Here is a 13478-nt window from a genome sequence, read left to right on the forward strand (position 1 = left end):
TGGTGCTTGCCAGTTCACCAGAAGGAATAGCGGCACTAGTACTGCTCCATACGAGGGACCTGCGGTTCTTGCCCATCAATGACAGAAGATTGGGGTCTGGTACGCCTGACCTTGGCAGGGACCACACCTCCGTCGTCAGAGCTATCTGTCATGGAGCCGCCGTCCTCTACAGGGTCGTATTCTGAGCCTCAATCTGACAGATGAGTGACTTCCTCTTCACTATCTGTCATGCTCAGAAACGTTTAGGCCTCTTCACTAGCGTACCTTCGATTTGCCATTTTGGGCTCTAAATTTAGTGGTACACTAGTGAGACTCACAGGTAAAAAAAAGCTCCTGACTGTATCAAGATGCTGCCAAAAAAACTGTTAGCGATCGCAGGGATCAGGCCTGACTCTGCGAACGCTGCAGTTATGTGTGTTTAGTGTTTTGTAAGTGACAGTGATCGATCGATACTGCACTTGGGTGGACTGGGCGGAGGTGCTAAACGCAGGTGCTAGCAGGTATCTGGGCTGATCCCACTAACACTGCGTTTTTGGGAACCCTAAACTGCTGGGGACACTAGTATAGATCTGATCGGATCAGATATTGATCCGTTCAGATACTATACCACTAAGGGAGGTGTATGCTGCGTGCGTGGAATGCCTGAACATTTACCAATTACTAACGCTATTCTGCATGATGGCTTCCCAATATCAAGGTTTGGTAAGAACGTTGGTGGCACTGCCAAATTCTTAATGACCAGTGACATCACCAGCCACATTTGCTTACATGGCTGGGAATCCCCAGGCAAGTATGCAAAAGAGTGGGGATAGTTTACAGAAAAAAATGGCATGGGAATTTCCTCCATAATTCATACCAGGCCTTTCAGGATTTTTAAAGGGGTCCCCATGCAAATAAATAAAAATAAAATGGCATGACACACAAGAATTAAAGAAAAAAAAAAAGTGAGGTCTCCTACAAAAAATCCACTTCAGAAACTTCCCTGAGCATGCAGCCTGGCAGACCAGGAAAGAGGGGACATGAACGTGTACACCCCTTCTGAACTATACTAGGCCACAGGCCCTCAAGATTCGTGGACCTTGCCAGGGAAGACCCTTGTCCCCATGTTGGGAAGACCCTTGTCCCCATGTTCCCCATGCCCCCAAGGTAAGGGCATGGGGAACGTCATACTCCTTTTTATGGCCTGCCAGGCTGTATGCTCAAATAAGGGACTGTTGTGGATTTATGGGAAGGCCCATCTTGTGTGTGGGATTCCCCCTTAAAATCTATACCAGACCTAAAGGGTACAGTTTATAATTTGGAAGGGACCTCATACCATTCTTTTTTTTTTTTTTTTTTTTTTATTCTTTTTTTTGCACGGGGTCCCCCTTAATTAAATACCGGACCTGAAGGGTCTGGTATAAATAAGTGTGGGACCCCATGTCTTTTTCGCGTGGAGATCCCCTTTTAACATCTACAGTTGTGCTCATAAGTTTACATAAGCTGGCAGAATTTATGATTTCTTGGCCATTTTTCAGAGAATATGAATAACACAAAAACTTTTTTCACTCATGGTTAGTGTTTGGTTGAAGCCATTTATTATCAATCAACTGTGTTTATTCTTTTTAAATTATAATGAAAACAGAAACTAACCAAATGACCCTGATCAAAAGTTTATATAGCCTGGTGATTTTGGCCTGATAACATGCACACAAGTTGACACAAGGGGGTTTGAATGGCTATTAAAGGTAACCATCCTCACCTGTCATCTGTGTGTGTGTGTATGAAAGGTCAATGAGTTTCTGGACTCCTGACAGACCCTTGCATCTTTCATCAAGTGCTGCACTGACCTTTCTGGATTCTAAATCATGGGGAAAGCAAAAAGAATTGTCAAAGGATCTGCAGGAAAAGGTAGTTGAACTGTATAAAACAGGAAAGGGATATAAAACGATATTCAAGGAATTGATAATGCCAACCAGCAGTGTTCAAACTCTAATCAAGAAGTGGAAAATGAGGGGTTCTGTTGAAACCACAGTTTGGTTTCAGCCAAAATTTCAGCCACAACTGCCAGGAAAATTGTTCAGGATGCATAGAATAACCCCCAAATTCTTACGGTGAAATACAGGACTCTGAAAACATGTGGTGTGGCTGTTTCAAGATACACAATAAGGAGGCATTAGAAGAAAGATGGGCTGCATGGTCAAGTCGCCAGAATAAAGCCATTACTATGCAAATGCCACAAAGTATCCCATTTAAAATATGCCAAACAGCACAGAGACAAATCTTCTGGCACAGTCATTTGGAGTGATGAGACCAAAATTTTTGATGAGCCATGCATCTTGTAAATGCAGCTAGATGCTGTATACCCCCTAAGTGGGGATCTACCCACACTATCCAAATGGTTTCATTGCATTTGACAAACAGCTGATATGGAGGAGCTGATCTACACAATGCCTTGAAAAAGTATTCATACCCTTTGAAATTTTCCACATTTTGTCATATTACAACCAAAAATGTAAATGTATTTTATTGGGATTTTATGTGATGGACCAACACAAAGTGGCATCTAATTGTAAAGTGGAAGGAAAATCCCAGGATGAAGTTGCAATGATGAAACACGTCGGAACGTGGCTGTATGGCAACCTGAAGTGACCTTTACGCATCACCGGAAGTGACACTCCGTGTGTTTTGACGGGTTGATCGGGTGAGATTCGGTGTTTAACCTACAGTGGGGACGGAAAATATTCAGACCCTTACATTTTTCACTCTGTTATATTGCAGCCATTTGCTAAAATCATTTAAGTTCATTTTTTTTTCCTCATTAATGTACACACAGCACCCCATATTGACAGAAAAACACAAATTGTCGACATTTTTGCATATTTATTAAAAAAGAAAAACTGAAATATCACATGGTCCTAAGTATTTAGACCCTTTGCCGTGACACTCATATTTAACTCAGGTGCTGTTCATTTCTCCTGATCATCCTTGGGATGGTTCTACACTTTCAAGTCCAGCTGTTTTTGATTATACTGATTGGACTTGATTAGGAAAGCCACACACCTATATAAGACCTTACAGCTCACAGTGCATGTCAGAGCAAATGAGAATCATGAGGTCAAAGGAACTGCCTGAAGAGCAGAGAGACAGAATTGTGGCAAGGCACAGATCTGGCCAAAGTTACAACAACATTTCTGCTGCACTTAAGGTTCCTAAGAGCACAGTGGCTTCCATAATCCTTAAATGGAAGACCAGAACCCTTCCTAGAGCTGGCCGTCCGGCCAAACTGAGCTATTGGGGGAGAAGAGCCTTGGTGAGAGAGGTAAAGAAAAACCCAAAGATCACTGTGAGATGCAGTCGAGAGATGGGAGAAAGTTGTAGAAAGTCAACCATCACTGCAGCCCTCCACCAGTCGGGGCTTTATGGCAGAGTGGTCCGACGGAAGCTTGCTTTATATGCCAAACACGAGAGTATGAGGCAAATAATTGCTGGGGAGTTTACATCCAACTGGGGAAGTGGAGACACGGTGTTGATCACATGGTGCAGTGTCAGATCCGTCTATCAACTGAATATCTATCACGGAGATACCACCCAGTAGTATTAGTATCACAGCATATGGACTATCTTTTTAGTGTTTGCACAGTACCACTCACTGGGTGTGTAATATTTATGTTTGTGTTATCACAGTGTTAGTTTTCTGCCACACAGCACGTGTTCTGCCTTTAGGCCAAAAGTAAAATTTTGGTTTATCTGACCAGAGCACCCTCTTCCACAGAGAATAAAAGAAAAGTAGTGGTGCACTAATAAGCAAAGGGTTTTGTTTTTTTTTTATAGAGATATGTCTATATATCTATATATCTATATATCTATATATCTATATATCTATTTGTGATAAATTGTGATTCATATTTTGATGAAGCTGTCACTAGTGTGCTCCCACAAAAAACAGTATAAAAATGTAAGCGTGACAGCGCTGCAATAATAATATAAGATACAACTTTCCAGGGATAATGCAAATATAAAGAATATGAAAAAAAAAAAAAGATGCAAGAAAGTCCCACAAGAAACAATATGGAAAATAAAGATGAAATAGCGCTGCAATGATAATGCTGCAATAATAAATGGTTTACCAATAAAAAAACTTTCCAGTGATAATGCAATATATGAAAAAAAAAAAAATAGTGATGCAAAAAAGTCCAATATTCAATATCAAGAAATCCTCCACAGTGATGATTCTTCTAACAAAACTTTATCCTGAGTGTTCCCACCACCACATGTAATGGCCGCTCACCTCCTTTATGTGACCCCTAGGGGTCAAACACGCCTTTGCACTCAGTGCCAATAAGCCTTTCAAGGAATCCTCTGTAATCTTTAATCAAACGACACCATCAATGGCTGACATAAGTCTCATCCGCTGTACTGCTTTCACGTTTTAAGACCAGTATTGTGGAAATACCTATGAACAAAGAAAAAGTGCCTCCTATAGTGCAGTATCCGAGGGGTTAAATAATACCCCAGTTAGCAATAAACTCACATTTATTAAAACGATTAAGACTTCCGGTTCCGGCGCGGCATGGAGTAGCTGCTCTTCCCATCAGCTCCCGAAGCTCGACTCCAGAATCAACCTATAAAGCCGGCAAACCCGCAAAAAACACCGGCACTTACCCCACTCTATCCCCGGTCACAGGATGGACCGGTTTGTAGAAAAAAAACGGCCCGCGATCGTACGCGGCCGCGGCGGCGCGGACCCCACAGCCGCAAATCGAGGCCCCGGCTTCGGCCTACACGGAGCCTACCACAGACACAGAGCCTGACATGGGGGTAAGCGGCGCTGCGGCCCCCTCCCCATCTGCTGATGCAACCGTTCAAACCACAAGCCCATCCAGCACAGAAAGGATTGCACAGGCTGTGGCAGCCCTCCTCTCCCCAATGATAACAGCCTTGGTGGAGAAGGCTGTCAGCGCAGGCATGCAGCAGCTCCAGGCCCAGCTAGGGGAACATGCCTCCAGGCTGAATGAAACTGAGCACCGCATAGCTAATATTGAAGAAGAACTATACCACTCTCAATCCTCAGTGTAGGCCCAAGATAAAACCAACAAATATATTCTTGAAAAGCTGGACGATTTGGAAAATAGATCCAGAAGGAGCAATTTGCGATTTGTGGGCATCCCAGAATCGCTGCAGCCCTCAGCTCTCAGACTTATGCGCCAGGCGCATTCCTGAAGCACTAGGCCTGCCAGGCCCCTGCACAGTAGAACGAGCACATCGCTTGGGAACCTTCAACTCAGATCGCAAATCGCCCCGTCCCATAATCGCAAAATACCTCAACTACTCGGATAAAGCTTACATCCTGCAAAAATTCAGGCAATCTAGATCTCTTCAAATCGACGGCATTAAAATCCTGATTTTCGCGGATTACTCTGTTGAAGTGTCCCAGAAGAGGAAAGCCTTTCAACAGGTTTGCTCAGAGCTGCATCATCAACAACTCAAATTCACTTTGGCGTTTCCAGCTACCCTCCGACTTAAAGCCCCGAATGGCGACCAACTCTCCTTCCATGACCCAAAAGAAGCTGAGGCTTTCCTACGATCACTACGCTCAAGCCCCAACCTCAACCCCTCTCCTAGAGCGGCTCCTGTCAACCGTGCTCTAGACCAAAGGAGCCCACGCAAAGACTCTCCAAAACGGTTTAGAGCTTCTGCACCGGACCAACACCGCTCCACACCTCACTGAGGACCATTATCACGGTCCCACATTGCTACACCGTACCGCCTCGCCTCTACGGCTATGGTGGTTTAACTTTTCAACGAGATGTCTTACTCAAGAGAAAAAGTTAAAATTTTTCCCTTCAAGCTTGCTCTCTCTTCCTCACCAGGCAAATCAGCTACTGGTAGGCCAAGCAGTTCTCTTATGTTTTTTTACATACTGTTTACATATTGTTAACTGGTAAACTTGATTTTGTTATACCTAAGGTATTGACTATCTCCCCTGGCTCACCTATGTAACCAACTCCTCCGTCAATTATTGCACAACCCAAGCTGCCAATACACATCACCCCCTTAACTATGGGTTTTCAAATACAGCAGTCTCTGGGTCTTGCGATGGGAGTTGGCCTACACAGTTGACTCCATGCAGAAAAAAGCGAAGATTATTGAATATGTTTTATTGTTTCTCTTTTCTACCCCCCTCCTTCTAGACCCCTCCCTATATTACGCACCCCTATCCTATGGTACACACGCCCTTAGCGGTTATACAAACCCTCGTTCAGCCAAAACAAACCCCTCCAGAACCCAGCCTACTTTCACATCACACCACCACTTACTAACCGGTGAAAATCATACAATATCTACACATACCCCCCCAGTGACCCCCCCTATATGAAACTGGTCTCCTGGAATGTTAAAGGGCTTCGTTCACCCAATAAGAGAATGAAAATCCTCCGTTACCTTAAAAGACTCAAAACCGACATTGCCCTACTCCAAGAAACCCACCTCTCCACCTCTGATTTCCACCGCATGAAAAAATTATGGGTAGGCACAGTACTAGACTCAGATTCCAATGGACGCAAAGCAGGAGTCTTGATACTCATACACAAAAACCTCCCATGTGAGGTCCTATCTGTTAAAGCAGATACACAGGGACGCCTTATTTCAGCACACATCAAATTAGGAACCAAGGATATGATAGTCTCAAACATCTATGCGCCCAATAACCCCACAAAACAATTTTATAGTGAACTTTCAACATGGCTCCTCAGAGACCCGACTCTCCCACATTTAGTTGGCGGAGACTTTAACTCCACAGTTCACCTGATAGACGACAGATCCACTCCTAAACGCACATATCTCCCCTCAGATCTCGATTCACAAACTTTACTAGCCTCCTTGATGGAATCCCTCCACTTACACGACATTTGGCGGCTCCGGCACCCAGCTGACAGAGAATTTTCTTTTTACTCCAATCCCCACAACGTCTTCACCAGAATTGACTATCTCTTTTGCTCAGACGACCTATTACCACTGATATCCGACGCGGACATTCACGACATTGCCATATCCGACCATGCACCAATCTCGACTACGATCGATAACCCTGATTTACACCCGAATCCTAAAATATGGCGTTTCCCATCTTATCTCCACAACAACTCTGACTTCCGACAATACATGGAAAACGTCTGGTCAGAATACACTTTGACCAATGCTGAACACTCCGACAACCCCAATCTATACTGGGAAGCAGGCAAAGCATTCCTCAGAGGCCGTATAATCTCCTATGCAGCATCCTTTAAGAGAAATACACTCAAACAATACAAACAAGCCAGCTCCCGACTGCACCTAGCCCAATGATCACTATCCATAAACAACTCCACTGATAACAGGAAGGCATGGCAATCAGCAAAACAATCCTTTGACACTTGGGCGGAAACCCTAGAACAAACAAAAAAAGCCTACATGGATGCCACCCTCCATAAATTTGGCAATAAGGCAGGTAAACTCCTCACCAATTTATGTAGGGGACCCTATCGTCCGACACACATCACATCTCTCCGTGACTCTTTGGGTAACATAAAAACCATCCAAAAAGACATAAATGAAACCATGCTACAATACTACTCCTCCCTCTATAGACCAGATCCCATAAACCCTGTGACAGCACAATCCTTTCTTGAAAAGGTAACCCTCTCTCAATTATCACCCTCACAGTTAGAAGCTCTAAACGCCCCAATCTCCCTCCATGAAATCTCCACTGCAATTAAAAACCTAGCTCCTTCTAAAGCCCCAGGTCCTGATGGATTCACGGGAGAATTCTACAAGTCCCTACAACCACTTTTAGAACCCACACTTCATGAAGTGTATCAACATATATGGTCTGGGGGAACATACCTACCCACGGGCAACCAAGCCATTATCAAACTACTAGCCAAAAAAAGGTAAAGACCCCCAAGAACCAGGCTCATATAGGCCTATTTCACTTCTAAACCTGGATGTCAAAATCCTTTCCAAAATTATTGCCACAAGATTAGCAGACATCATACCCTCTCTGATACACCCTGCCCAATCAGGGTTCGTGAAAGGCAGAACTGCCACCATGAACATCAGGAAGGTAATGATGGCCCTGGAACATGCCAAATGCAACTCAGAGGGAAACTATGCCATCATCACCCTGGACGCGGAGAAAGCCTTCGATAACGTTGGCTTTGAATGGCTCTCTGGTCATGAATAAAATGGGATTCTCCGGTTCTTTCGCCCATCTTATAAACACCATGTATACCGTCCCAGCTGCTAGACTGGTGGCGGCAGGCCTCCTATCAGAGGAATTCCGCCTCCACAAAGGAACTCGGCAGGGCTGCCCCCTATCGCCACTCCTCTTTAACATTGCATTAGAACCACTATCTAGGTATTTATCACACGTAGCCCCACTAAATGGCATCCCCATTGGCAAACAAGAGCTTCGAACCTCACTCTTTGCGGACGATGTCCTTATATTCCCAGCAAACCCCTCCTCTGACATGCTCACTATTAAGCTAATTGACCAATTTAGATTATGCTCGGGCCTTCGCATAAACTATAACAAAAGTGAAATCCTCCCCCTAGGCACCGTATCCAACCCTCCTTGGACACAGAACTCCATATTCTCGGTAGCACAATCCCACATCACCTACTTAGGCATAAGAATAGGAAAACTACCCTCCTCTCTATCACCTTAATTACCCACCACTACTCAAAAAGATCTCTCAAGAACTAGCAAACTGGATGGATCTACCTCTCTCGCTACTGGGAAGATGCCATCTAGTGAAAATGGTCAGCTTCGCCCGCCTACTATATCCACTACAAACCATTCCCTTAGTCTTGCAACATAAAGACACGAAAATTCTCAATGAGGCAATATCCAAATTTTTATGGCGAAATAAGCGACCACGAATTGCATTCACTAAACTTTACCTTCCCAGGCGCGAAGGGGGTATTAGTCTCCCCAATGTCAGGATCTATAATTTAGCCTGCCTCTTGAGGATAAGTTTAGATTGGGTGGCTCAAACATCTCGTTATTCTAACTTTTACCTGGAAACTGCAATGGTTTACCCATACTCCCTGGTAGCTCTCCTTCACTGCAAGTGGAAATCCATTCCTCCACCCCTTCAACATAACCTCCTACTTCGGGACACAGCAATTGCCTGGAGGGAGATCCAGAAAAGCCTCAAACTCTCCCCTTTTATTTCTAGACACCTTCCAATACAAGGAAACCCGTGCTTTCCCCCAGGTCTGGAACGACAGCCATATATCACCTGGCAACAGAAAGGCATCTCCAACTTTGCCTCGCTTTGTGATTCAGAGTCTGGCCGCCCCATCCCTTTCAAGTCATTAGCGGAGACATTCCAACTTCCCCAGTCACACATCTTCCAATATGGTCAATGCATCAGCTTTCTCAAAAACGCTTGCAGAGACGATCACAAAAGATTTAAAACGTCCCTATCGGACTCTCTTCTTTTAAAGGGCTCCTACAAAATCTCAGACATATACCAGCCTCTCCTCCTAAAAGTCATTCCCTCACTGGAGACCTCATCAGCAGCTAACTGGGCAAAAGACTTCCCTGATGCCGACTTGGTCAACAAATTACTTCAAGGCCTCAACACTGTCCACAAACTGGTGCCCAACGAATCTTGGAGGGAAACCCAACTTAAGATCGTTCATCGAGCTCACATACCTTTCCCCTCGAACAAACAAGCGCAAACCTACTCCACATGCCCCTTATGTCTACACCCCAAGCCTTCTTTGACCCATCGTTTCTGGTCATGCACTTTCATATCCACCTTCTGGGACCAGGTCTTACGGTACATATTTGAGGTGACCCTGCTAAAATTACCTAAAGACCCCTTACTCCTCATCTTCGGACACTGGGACCCCCAATTGTTACCCTGGTCACCGAACACTACCTCCTCACGCAAGGATTGGATCCTGATATGCCTCCTATTCGCTAGAAGAGCCATACTAAAAAACTGGATCTCCAACGCATGTCCCAACACCTCTCAAATCAAAAGGGATCTCCTACAGTTGCTCTACAAAGACAGGATTAACATGGACTTTACGAATGAAAGAACCAAGACACGCTTCCACCACAAATGGGGAGCTTTCATGACCTCAACACTCTCCCCCACGGATATAGTCCATCTTGAGACTTTCTCCTTCCTCTACCAGGATCCCCCCCCCCCACCTTAGTTGGAATGACTCCTCCAAACCAAGGATCTACAACATAAGGACTCCAACTCTTACCAACTACTGCAACATAATGCAAGACATCTTCACGCTCTTCAAAACTCCATCTTCCCCCACATAGGAAGGTGGTGATCACAACTGCTACAAAGGACATAAATGTTATTACCATAAAAATCATAGTTATTATTCTTACCTGTATATTCTACCCACAGGCTGCATTGTTTCATCCAAAACATGAACTTGGTGCTTCTTTCTTCTTTGCCCCCCCCCCGAGGTAGATACGCTGTTTCTTTCTAGCTTTCCCCCACTCACCCCCCCCCCACACCCTATATGGGGTACACCCAGTAACATTCTGCTGGCAATCTCAGGGATCCCTTCTCCCCCCCTACCTAGATCCATCCAGTTTTACTTCCTCTCTTCCACATAGAAGGTACCTTTCACCCCATTCCCCAGGCTAATTATCTTTATCAGCTGTTCTACATTTCTATTTTGTATCAGGCCGACGTCTCCTTTGTTCATTTTGTAAAAAAAACACAAAATACAATGATACGTTCTTTTGATGTCATTCCCTGTATGTTACATCTTTCAATAAAAATTTAAAAAAAAAAAAAAAAAAAAAAAAAAAAAGATTAAAAGCATGGAAAATACAATTGAGAACAGTCCACCGCCAGGCTCCACCTCTACTAGTTTCTCCACTTCCCACGTGGCTTCATCTGGAGGTGATCCTCCAGATGAAGCCACGTGCGCCCCGTGCCGCCAATTTTGCGCACAGAAGCGAACGCATACGTAAGTCGCACCCGCATATGAAAACAGTGTTCATACCACACATGAGGTATTGTTGCGATCGATGGAGTGAGAGCAATAATTCTAGCACAAGACCTCCTCTGTAACTCAAAACTTGTAACCTGTAGAAACTTTTAAACTTCGACGATGGAGATTTTTAAGTGCCAAAGTTTGTCGCCATTCTACGAGCGGGCGCAATTTTGAAGCATGACATATTGGGTATCAATTTACTTGGCGTAACTTTATCTTTCACAATATAGAAAAAAATTGGGCTAACTTTACTGTAGTCTTATTTTTTAATTTAAAAAAGTGTATTTTTTGGGTAGGCGCTTCCCATGGGGGCACTGTGGTGTGGTTCAGGTGTGAATTCCAATCTCACTGAGTTCTATAGGAACTCTTCTGAATCGCACATTTGTTAAGTTGTGTTCAGAAATCAGTTCAGGATTTCAGCACGGATTGCTCGCCTACTACAGGAGTTGTGACACCCTTTATCTACTATGTATTGGCTAGCACTGAAATCACTGCTGTGACAAATTCGTATCAGAACCTCATCAAAAAACACACCTGAATCACTGAACAAATGCTTTTTTATTCACAGAGAAAATGGACATACAATTCGCATCGGACATGTGTGAACTCAGCCCGAGGGCTCCTGGATGCTGCCCCAAGAAGCTGATGTAACTCATTTTACATGCAAAACGCCGCTGTTTGCAGGTAGCTGCACACAGAGCAGTTAACCACGATTACGGACAGATGTCTGAGCCTGGCTTCTGCTGACTGCATCCAGGTTCAGACATCTTTCTCTAACCGCAGGTAACTGTACTGTCTGCATCTACATGCAAACAGTGGAAGTCACTGTCAGCCTGTTATGAGTTCAACCACTTGCCGCCCACTGTATAGCAAAATGACAGTGGCAAAGTGGTTGTGTTATCCTGAGCGGATGTCATATGATGTGATCAGGATAACAGAGCTGGCATGCGCCCGCATCGATCGGAGGTGCTGTGTGTCAGTCCGACGCACCACAACTCTGATCGTGGTATGGAGCTTCTGACAGAGACTTCTTACCACGTGATCAGCTGTGACCAATCACAGCTTATCACATGAATTAGGAAGCGCCAGTAAATGGCTTTCCTTAGTTCACGCTGACAGGGAGAGCCGCCGATCGGGGGTCTATGCTGATAATCCGCACATTGATTATCAGCACAGCACCCATAAAAAGGTGCCCATCACCTGCCAGCCTATCCCCCTCTATAAACACCTGTCAGTGCCCATAAAACTGCCGATCAGTGCTCACAACAGTGCCAAAAAAAGTGCCAATCAGTGCCCCATCAGTAATGCCTGTCAGTGCCCCATCAAAGTGCCACTTGGTAATGCCTGTCAGTAGCTCATCAGTGCTGCCTATCCAGTGCCACCTATTAGTGCCGTCAATTAGTGTCAGTTTTTTTTTTTCAAAAATTGTCTTTTTTCGTTTATAGCGCAAAAATTAAAAAACGCAGAGGTGATCAAATACCAGTTTGGCTACAGTATTGTATGACTGCGCAATTGTCATTCAAAGTGCGACAGCGCTGAAAGTTAAAAATTGTCCTGGGCAGGAAGGGGCGAAAGTGCCTGGGATTGAAGTGGTTAAATAGGCTGAGTGGCTGCTGTCATTTGCATGCACCGATCATTCCAGCTGCAAGAATTTTCTGATTCTTGCAGCTGGCATCTGGTGGCTGCATGTAAACAGCCATGTGAAAGGGGTCTAACTTTACATACAAAATAAGATTAAATAATTACAAAAAAACTCTTCAATAAAGAATCATGATTATATGACATAAGTGATATATAACATGTGATAATCCATGTATTTTAATTGCATGCGCAATGCTAAATATTGTTTTCCCCTTGTTGGTAATCCTTTTTGTATCCTTCCTTTTACAGTAGATGTAGATTTCAGCTGATGAATTTTATTTTATTTTTCAGATGAAAAAAATGAAAAGTTTTCACCTTCCCTTGATTTGACCAGTCCAAAAGGTATATTTTTAGTTATCTAAACAGCACATAAATGTCTTAATATGTGCCCAGTTTAACTGACAATGAATGTACTGTACTAAGTTATTGTATGTGGGATTTTTTTTACTGAATACACATTACACTATCCACCTGAATATGACCAGTTCCTGACATGAACATTATATTTAATATCACTGAAAACCATGTTTCTAGAAGTGCCTCCCACACCCTTCATAGTTGCAAACATTGCAAAAAAAAATTCAGGACACTTTTTTGCATGTAGGCGGAACCTTGCTATAATTAGGGGGCATGACATTGTTTTGTAGGCGGGGCATACCATATCAGAAAAAGGCGGTGCACAATGGGCGTGGTTTGCGCGGAATAGTGGACGTGTCTTAAATGGCGTGGCTCGGAAGGGGTGTGGTATGAGATGAATGAGGGATGGAGGAAGAAAGAAAGAGGGAGAGAAAGAAAGAGATTAAGAGGGATGGAGTAACAGCAGGCCCAGATCC

The 13478-nt window shown here is 44.1% G+C and overlaps 1 protein-coding gene across 4 annotated transcripts in view; it reads left to right on the plus strand.

Annotated features, from left to right (window-relative positions):
* LOC141103381 (coagulation factor XIII B chain-like) overlaps positions 1-13478 on the plus strand; it is a gene marked incomplete in the record, with an annotated part of 968440 nt that overhangs the window by 476274 nt on the left and 478688 nt on the right. For all 4 annotated transcript variants that reach the window (XM_073592895.1, XM_073592894.1, XM_073592896.1 and 1 more), the window contains 1 exon segment: positions 12937-12987. In XM_073592895.1, coding sequence (XP_073448996.1) covers positions 12937-12987 — 51 coding nt within the window.

This window comes from Aquarana catesbeiana, linkage group LG07, assembly GCF_042186555.1.
Source record: "Aquarana catesbeiana isolate 2022-GZ linkage group LG07, ASM4218655v1, whole genome shotgun sequence".
In the NCBI taxonomy this organism is placed as follows: Eukaryota; Metazoa; Chordata; class Amphibia; order Anura; family Ranidae; genus Aquarana; species Aquarana catesbeiana.